The sequence below is a fragment of the Notolabrus celidotus genome, chromosome 18 (assembly GCF_009762535.1).
Source record: "Notolabrus celidotus isolate fNotCel1 chromosome 18, fNotCel1.pri, whole genome shotgun sequence".
NCBI lineage: Eukaryota > Metazoa > Chordata > Actinopteri > Labriformes > Labridae > Notolabrus > Notolabrus celidotus.
In genome coordinates, this window is record NC_048289.1 from 9339489 (window position 1) to 9349192 (window position 9704).

Sequence of the window (9704 nt, forward strand, 5' to 3'; positions counted from 1 at the left end):
TGTTAATACCCAGACCATATTTTCTGATTGTTTAGCAGCTGTTCAAATGCTGATATTCAATCAACTGTAGTAGCTTGTGTAAAATATTTCTGCTTTCACTCACTCACAGTAAATCCAACCTTTACCTTCATCTTTGCTACATTGCATTGTGGTTTATTTTACTCCTGGTACATTTGTCAACCTAGACGTGACATCATGCTAGCTATGTTTAGCCTTTTATGTAGAGGAAGGAGTCATGCATGTTATGTCACATTACCCTTTCAGAGTTTTAATGTCAGGTTCTCTTTAGAGGCAGACTTACCCACACCACCAGAAGGCAGCAAACAAATTCTACTGTGTGTCCAGTTCAAGTGTGTGTGTATGTGTGTGTGTTCATACTTGGGCCGCCTGTCTGTCTGGTTTATTTCCTTGCTTAACAGCTGTCAGACATGGTGCTCTACAAACCCACATTTGCTCCCCACATCCTTAAATTTACACTGCTAATTCTTCTCTGGTAATTCATTCACTTCATATCTCCATGCAGTTTCCCTTTGAGTATCACAGTTTCCTCCTTTAAATCATCAATTACAAACAGACTTGTCAAATTCAATTGACTCTTGTGAGTTACACCCAATGCTTTACTGCAGACGGGTATTTGCTGGACTCAGTAGCATCACATCTTTCCTTACTGATTTTTCAGTCTCTTACTTTTTAGAGGTCAAAGTCCCAGGCTATTGGGGCAAACTGTAGGTATGTTTCTGCATTAATCCAGTGATTGTGATCTTTCTTCTGACAGGCTATGATTCTTAGTTTAATTAAAACCAATCCAAAACAACTAAAAACCTTATCTTTATTATCCCTTAGGTCTTTTATAGCTTATTACAGAGTAACAGTGCCACCATACAAAACAAAATAATAAGACATAGAGAATAAAGGTGTTCATTAAGTAACAAACTGAGGAGAGTCAAGTTGTAATATTACAAGGATAAAAGTTGTAAATTCACAAGAAAAATGTCACAAACTTCAGGCCGCTGTTAGTCTATGTTTTATTTTTAAGGGGAAGATGAGAAGAGCAATGAGATACACTAAAAGTAGAATCATGGAGCATTTTGTGAGCATCTTGTGCTTTAGTATAGGTTTCATTAATAATTGAATGACCGGTCTTTAGCACATCAGCACAACGTTGTCATGAGAATCAGGTTTATGAAGAGAGTGTGTGATACTGAGTCTATTATGAAGAAGGGCAGGCTGTGCAGGCTTCTGCAACTTCTGTTGTCAGTCCTCAGCCTTTTAGTTTAATTTCACAAGATGATCCATGTTCCTCATTTTAGTCGGATTTTCCCTCATGTGACATAAAGATTAATCACAGCCTGTAGTTATGACTTCTGTCTAATAAAATTACAACTTTATCCTCCTAAAATTACAACTTGGTTCTCTTAAATGTAAGACGTTTATGAGTTCTCAAAAATATAGGCCTCTAAAATCATAAATTTACGAGTGAACTAACTATCTGAACTCTGACTTTATCCTTGTAAATTTCAGTCTTTAATTTTGTTAATTAACGAGTTTATGTGTATAGATTTACAACCTTATTTTTGTACGTTTATGACTTCTTTCTTGAAAATGTCACGAAATCTGAAGTTTTTTAATCCTGAATGTAGCCCTTATCCTCTATCGAGTTATGTTTGTTTATTTCAAACAAGCCCAAATTCTCCTGCCATTAATACCTACCAAAGTGTTTACCTGCATCTATCCACTGCTGAAAATAAAACCCAACTAATGCTATATCTACTCCCATTGAGGAACATCTGTTCAAAGCTGGTGTGCCCTACAGAAAGTCTAGTTCTAAAATCGACTCTTATCGTGTGCATGTCGAACCCTCTCGGGGCTGAGTGCCACAGACCGGGAAGGAGGTTTGAAAGCTTCCGGAGACATAACACATTGTTGCTGTTTGCTTCAAACAGCTGGCATGCTTAGATCAGCAAATTCTACAACAATGTTTACATTCACTGTGGTTTCCTGGGCTTTGTCACTGCTGTTGTATTTATGGCTTTTATATCAGTTCTGTTCGTTTTTGTTGCAGGGATGTTTTGCACCCAACCATTTATGGTCAAACTGTGCTATGTGCAGCTGTATGTACTCAAACCTCTGCATTAACCACATGCAGATAAATCAAAACATTAACACAAACCACCCTTGCTGAAGCTTGGAGCTTGTTTTGATGTTTCAGCCCCTTAGGTTCCAGCTTCTTTGTTGTCAGCAAGGTCTGTATGTTGTTGTTTGAACTTTACCCACTGACCTACCTCTTCTCCTCCTCCACCCTTCCTCGCTCTAAGCCAGACAGACAGCTGAAGTGAGTCAGAGTGAAGCCAACTTTATCAGTCTAGTGGCCTGCTTTTCATCTTCCAGACCTCATTCACAAGCTCATGGTCCTTTACCAAACAAGAAATTGTGTGGGGGGGAGTTCCTAATGAATACCTTTCAACAACATGTTTTGAAGGTCTGAATGAGAACTGGCTCCAAGGAGGCCATTGGAGGTCACATGCAATTCTCAGAATTGTTTTTCCACACTCGGAGGAAGAAGGGATTCAGACCATCAAGAAAGTCTCTTGCAGTTCCAAAAACCTTAAAGGTTGAAAGCTCCTGAGAGTTTCGTCATGCATGACTGGAGGATTGGCAAAAGATGCTGTGACTGAGTTTATTCTTTGTTGTTCTTCAAGGGAATGATTAAGTTTTACTTTTACATTCCATAAAGGAAATTTGAATTTAAGGAGCTTCAAGTATAGATTACAGACTGTGTTTGAAAAAAAGCCTTGTGGTGAAGATTGTTCTCATTCCTGGGAGTGCCATTAGTATGTTGTCATGTCTTGGAAAAACACACAACTTGCCCAGAATCATAAAAATAAATTTCCAACCAGCAGGTTTTGTTTTTTCTGTATTTCCATTTCAAGTTAATTTATCCCAAGTTGACCTCTTTGGTGCTGTGCAGCTCAGTGGGTAACAAGATCACACCTAAGTTTGTTTGTTTTTTCTCTCTCCTCATTTATCCACGATGGAAAACTTCTTTACTTGGTTCATTTGAGTTCAAATTGCTCAATTACAAGTTAAACAGGGCTACTAAACAGAAGTTGCTCGATTCAACTTACCCAGTAGCTCTTCTGCTGGACGGAGATAGGTAGCCATTTTGGCAGCTGCGAATATTCAAATATTACTTTCCAAGTTCTGCAACCATAGACAAAAGAGCTGAGTGTGAGCGCCAGTCCAGATGTCACTTTGTTGTTAGCTAAATTATCTAGTACAGCTCATACTCCCCTGTGTTCTGTGGTTGTTGCCTGTTGGTTCAAATTACATATCACTTCCAAAAAACCAGCTCACAGTTTGCAGGCGGTGCAGTGACATTATTTGGTGTCAGCTGGAGTTCAGATGACATCATTCTGGTCAAACAAACTGAGCTTCAGAAAGAAATTCTTCAGACTAAATAAGATGCTGCTGTTGTGTTCATTGCAGACTAAGCTGTATCAAACAACATGATCTGACTTGTCCTATGTGTGTTGTTCTGTTTCAGGGTGATCTACCTCCAGGTGAGCATGAACGATGGCCTGTCCTTCATCAGCAGCAATGTGCACATCACTACTACAGAGTGTGTAAGTGGCAGCCCCTGTTCATGTATTTAATCTGCATTAGTACTCCTTAATGTTCATGCAATGTGTAGTTCATCAAGAAAACAAGTGCCAAAACAGAACTTTAGTAGTTTTGGAAATATAGAATGCTTAATATCTAAAACAAATGACAGTTTTTCTCTAAAGTTTCTCTAAGAGATGTGCTTGAGTTTAAGAAAGGATGCAATCAGATCTGATATATATAACGTTGAACTTTATTTTTGAGTACTGTCAATAAGTCAAGTTTGTATCAGAAGTTAAAATGTTAAAGCTTCTCAACTGTTTCTCAATGTGCGATGTATATGGTGTGTAATATGATCAAGGAGGTTTTCAGTTCTGCCTGTATTAAATTCCTCCCCTCCAGCGTCTTCTTCTCCTGTCTAATCCAGGACTTCTGCTCTTGCACACTTTTCCTAGAAGTCCGTTGTTTTGTTCTCTGCAGTCAGTTTTCCCACTCCCTTTCATCTTCCCTTTTTAAATTTTGTTATCCTCCCCCTTTATTTGGGAGCCAAACCACAGGAGTTTCTAGTAGTGATCCACCCTAAAAAAGGCCCTCTGAACCCCTGAGGGTTAGAGGAGTAGGTTCATGTCCAGGAGGCGGATGGTTCAATCTCAGCAGCTTGGATGTGAAAGTGAAAGAGAAGAATCAAGTAACAGTCAGTTGGAGCAGTTCTTGTAGCTCCTAGGTGTGTGAATGTATATCACTGTGATTGTGTAGGGCATGTTCCCCTTAAAAAACAAGATTTAACACGATGCAATTTAAGACAATTTAAAGTAACTGAAGCAAATAAAACACGAATGTTGGAACATATGGACAGAAGCCACAGCAGACTCCCACCCAGCCGAAAGAAAACATGCTCTTTGAAGCTGTTCTGCTTCAGTGTATATGACTCTGCATCCATGGAAACACTGTGAATTCAAACAGCTGTGTTGTGGTCCATGGTATACAGAGCTCAATTAGACAAAGCATTGCAATTAACTGCTTCTCGCCACTAAACTAAACCATATAGGCTGAGTTCACCTAAGGATTAAGGAGGCATAACAAGTTGCTAACTTGAGATGGGAATGCCCGGAGCTTTAAACAACATGCAAGCCTTAAAGAATGAAGCAAAATCCACAAACCCTGAGACCCCTCCCCAAAACCTCCCAAAGTACTGTTTCAAGACACTACAGCCTTTGTGGGTAGTGCAAAGAATCTGAACATATAGCATGAGAAAAAAACACACCTTATATATTTAAGGGTGACAGATCACAGATGTGGTCTGTGTTGGTATTTTAGTCACTTTGTTGAACCCTTACTTCAAAGCTCCTGCATGTCAGCTGCTCAGAGTTAAAAATAAAAATCTGCTGATCGGTCAACTTTCAGAGAGAGAGTCATGGTTCCAGTGATGTGCTCTCTCTGACAGACCCCACTGCTGAGATCAAACCACCCCCCCTGTCTTTGCCAGAAGATAGATAGGGGAAAGTCTGGCCACATGTGATCCTCATCTGTAGTCTTTAATGGGAACCATGTTTGCCTCATGGACGGCTGCCTGCCTCAAAGTGGGCAAATAAACTGATGGATTAATTCTGGGATCACATATTACACGTTACACTAACCTCTGTCATCGAGAAAAACAAAACATGATTATTTATTGTGACAGTGTTGAAGAGGAAAGAAAATAAGTTGCGTAAAGATCCATCACACGAGTATGATCATGCTTTTATTGGAACTTTTACTGCTGTATTGCTTCTTCTTCTGTTTAATACGAGTTTAGCTTTTTTTAGTGCAGCTTCTTCTTCTGTTACTTTCATTACGACTGCTTAAGAGACAGCATTGGAGAAACTTCTCAATATTTGTTCAGGTAAACTTGGGTAAAGAGAGTGACTGCTTGTGTTTGGTGCATTATTAACGTGTGTGTATCATCCCGTTTGTCTGCTTTCCAGTTTGATGGCACCATCCTCCTGATCACCCTGCTGGTGTTGTTCCTCCTGCTGGCTATGCTCTTCATGTGGTGGTTCTGGCCTCTCTGCTGCACTGTGGTAAGAAGCTTCAACTATGTTCAGGAAGTGGGCAATTTGAAAAAACAACACTGGGATTGCAGTTATTCAGAGTTCACACGGGTTTGTCTGAACTCCAAAGGGACAGTACGCACCTAATAGGGTCTTAACCAAGCGGCAACCTCCGGTCTCAAACGAGGAGCCCATGCAGAAGTGTTATAAACTGCAATACATCGAGAATCAGCTTGAGGCTGGCTGCAAAAACATCGGAAACCACATAGACATGAATGGGAAAAAGACGATCTTTACAGCATTAATAAACATGTTTACAGCCTGGTTAAAAAAACGGATTGGGTCAGAAGATATTAAGATTACGAGTTTTTGCCCAAATAAGGACATGACTGACGTGACGGGGACACATCAAACTCCGCCTCTTTACATCCCACTCTGCCTGGTTGAGTTACGCATTTCCAATATGGCTGCCGCCGTCAATTGGCTTCAAAACGGGACTCAGGAACAGATGGGTGACGTCACGGATACTATGTCCATATTTTATACAGTCTATGGTCTTAACACAAGACAAAGACAAGAACCCTGAGGTCGTCTGAGACATGAAGCGATGATATGATTTATGTTATTTTGAATACATTAAAATGTTGTATCTCTTGTTCTTCTACAGGTGATCAAAGAACCTCCTCCTCCACCTCCTCCTGAGCCTGTGAGTCAAAACAATTCACACACAAAGATTTAAAGAGAACTACTGTTTATAGTATAAATTGAAATGAAGGCACAATAAACTCTATAAATAGGATGAAAATAGTTTCAAAGATGATCAATTTAAGTCTGTATAACTGACTAAAAGTTCCTGTAACTCAGAAACACCATCAATGTCACCCCACTAACATGTCTTTTAAAAATAATGGGTGTTAAAACTCACAAATGTATGGTTTATATACACATGAAAGCTCATAAAAGCTTGTTAGTAGAACTTTTCAAATCATGCATATTTATGGTGACTTATACTCAGCATGTAAAGGTTTTAAAATGAGCTGCTGTTATTACTTTGGAAGCACATAATCAAGCTTGTTTTGTCCCTGTTTCTGTTCTAGGAGTCAGATGATGAAGACGGCCTGCCCAAGAAGAAGTGGCCCACTGTGGATGCTTCTTATTACGGAGGAAGAGGGATCGGAGGGATCAAGAGGATGGAGGTGACATGATGCAAACAACAAACATTCATAGCTACATTTACAAAATGAAATAGACATAAGGCCTGTATAGATTACTTTTCCCTGCTTACATTCTGTTGTATATTCATGTATGTGATCGCTCTGTGTGTAGGTGCGTTGGGGAGGAAAGGGCTCCACAGAGGAGGGAGCTAAACTGGAGAAGCCAAAGAACGCTGTGGTGAAAATGCCGGAGCAGGAGTATGAGCCCTTCGAGCCCAAACCGAAGAAATCTCACAACAAGAAGGCGCCTCAGAACCGGAAGTGGTACTCACCCATCCGGGTAAACACACACTCATTTTCTCTTTGGACCAGCAGACAGTGCAGCTTTAAAATACCGTCATTTAGTTGACTTATCCATGAGAAGCTATAGACGGCCGCAGAAGTGCCGTCCTGTAAGATAATATCTGCTTTTTAGGAACTCAAAAAATCTGTCCTATTTACAGTTTGACCGCTGTGCATTTTTGAGCTCTTGCCGAGTGAGTTTCAAATAACTGTGGTCTGCCAAATTTTCTCAACCCACAGAGAGGCCCAAACTCCATCATGAGAGGTTAAAACATGAAAAGCATCTTGAGTGGAGTTGCAAAGTTTTCACAAGACAGCAGGGAGCAATAAGGCCTGATCTGGCTTTGTTTGTGTATCATTAGTTTCATGAGCACAAAATACCCCAAATATCAATGTCTGCATATAACCAAAGTAATATAACATTTCTCCAGACAGAGAGACATTGTTAAAAGTGGCGTCAGGGCTGTTTGTGCTTCAAATGTACGCTACAACACAGCTCTGTGCAGCAACACTGGCCTTCTATACAGCAGCAGTACTTACTGTTATCTTTAGACACTACAGCCTTACAGCTCAAAATGCTGTATTTTCAACCTGACTCAGGCCTGCAAGTATGAAAAAAAGTTGATTATATACACTGACTAACCTCTGTGTGTTTGGCTGTTAGTAAATCTCTATGAAGTTCAGTCTTTTCAACAAACTCTTCTTAGTTATTTGGTTAGTTTGGTTGGTTTATTCAAGATTTCTCCCTCTCATGTGCCACTAAGGCTCATAAGTCTGCAAATGTTCAATAAGAATTCTCTTAATCTTCTGTATTTATTACCAGATTTAGGCTCAACACTTCTCTCATGCCAAACTGTCTAGAGTTCAGTATATATTTTTAATAAAGGTTCTCAAATTGCATGTTCCACAGATTACCTTTGTGCTTGTTTTGGGATCATAATTGCTTTCCTTTGTATTCGATGTAATCTGCCACTTTGTTCCTGTACACTTTGATCCCTTTCCTCCCTTTGCAGGTTGATGTTTTTAGTAATAAGAATTTCTTCTTGGCTGCAGATATTTTTTTGTCACAGAGAATTAAAGTTCATGTGTCTTAAATTAATCACATCTCAACCACAACATGACGTAGTGACTAATCAACCTTTAACCAGAGAGGAAGGAACCAATCATGCGAGTCAGCTGCTGTAGTGTTAGTTTGGGATTAAAACCTGATGACTGTCAGCTTTGAAGGCCCACAGACCAAATGTGCGCTGATACAGGAGAATCAGTATTAATAGGATTTTATGAAGTTATGGACAGCGGTGTGGAGGAGTCTGGTGTCCAGATGTGACCAGCTGTTTAACCCCTCCCTCTCCTCTCTCCTCTCTCCTCTCTCCTCTCTCCTCTCTCCTCTCTCCTGTGCAGGGTAAACTGGATGCTATCTTTGCTCTGTTTCGCCGCGGGTATGACCAGGTCTCCCTGATGAGACCCCAGCCCGGTGATCATGTGAGTACCTTAGTGTGCACCATGAAAGTATATCATTTTACCAGATGCTTTTATAATCACAGCCTCTTTCATTCATCTGTCCTGTTCCATGTTTTGATAGTCTCAGCTTACCCCTCCTGCAGTGTTCTTTCATCCATCTTATGTTTCTTATTTTGATAGCTTCTTTTGCACATTTTGATTCTCTGAGTTGCTGATGTTACCCTTCAAACTACACGGTTGTGTGAAAGAGCTATTGTGAAGATTTGAGGGAGTTTTTTCACTTGTATGTAACATTTAACTCAACAGAAGAAAATTCCCTGGACTTACACTTGTAAAAGGAAAAGTTGGGTGATATTGTTTATTTACCAGTTCAAATTTGTATCACTATTCTTAACACAAAAGAAAAACAAAGAACAGTTATAACTTTTTAGTCATCTGTCATTATTTTCACTGCAAACCAGAGCATTCCTGTGCACACAAATACATCTTTTTCATGGTATGTGCATCAAATTTTCATGGAGTTCAAACCTGGCTTTAACCAGACCATGCACACCTTGTTTCCCTTTCAATTAAAAATAACTTAAAACCTACACAAACTGCATCGATATCAAACTGTACTGACAGTAAAGGAGCAGAGCAGAAAACAGCCACATCAGCTGGTGCAGTGTAAATAGGGCATCAATGCCGCTGTGACCACAGGGCATGTAACTTGAGAGGGGGCAAACAGCCAAAGTGAGGCCAGAGCTGTCATGACTCTGTCAGATTCCCGCTCGGTCCTGTGTGATAATCAAATCCTTTGGTGCAAATAAAAAAGCCTCAGAAACCCAACGCTATGTTCCACACTGTCTGAGTTTAAATGCCTTCCTGTGTGTCTGCAGCATTAAAATGCTTCAGTCACTCTGTATCCATTACTCATCCCATCCTCTCTTCCTGCGTCTGTCTCTCCGTGGTGTTTCTGGGCTGCTAACACCTCCACATGCTCGTTTAGCCTGCCTCGCTCTCACACCTGCTTTAGATTAGACGCCATAAATCGGATCGAAAGCAGAACCGCAGCTCACACCCGGATACATCCTTTTAGCTCGATAGGAGGGTTTTTCGTGTGTTTGAGCTGATAAAA

General features: G+C 40.3%; 1 protein-coding gene across 1 annotated transcript in view; it reads left to right on the forward strand.

Moving 5' to 3' along the window:
• The window catches only part of antxr1c (ANTXR cell adhesion molecule 1c), a 41391-nt gene that overhangs the window by 24259 nt on the left and 7428 nt on the right, over positions 1 to 9704 (forward strand). Inside the window, exons 12-17 of the mRNA XM_034708711.1 lie at positions 3545 to 3623; positions 5565 to 5660; positions 6298 to 6336; positions 6728 to 6826; positions 6957 to 7124; positions 8528 to 8608. Coding sequence (XP_034564602.1) covers positions 3545 to 3623; positions 5565 to 5660; positions 6298 to 6336; positions 6728 to 6826; positions 6957 to 7124; positions 8528 to 8608 — 562 coding nt within the window. The remainder of the gene's footprint in view (positions 1 to 3544; positions 3624 to 5564; positions 5661 to 6297; positions 6337 to 6727; positions 6827 to 6956; positions 7125 to 8527; positions 8609 to 9704) is intronic.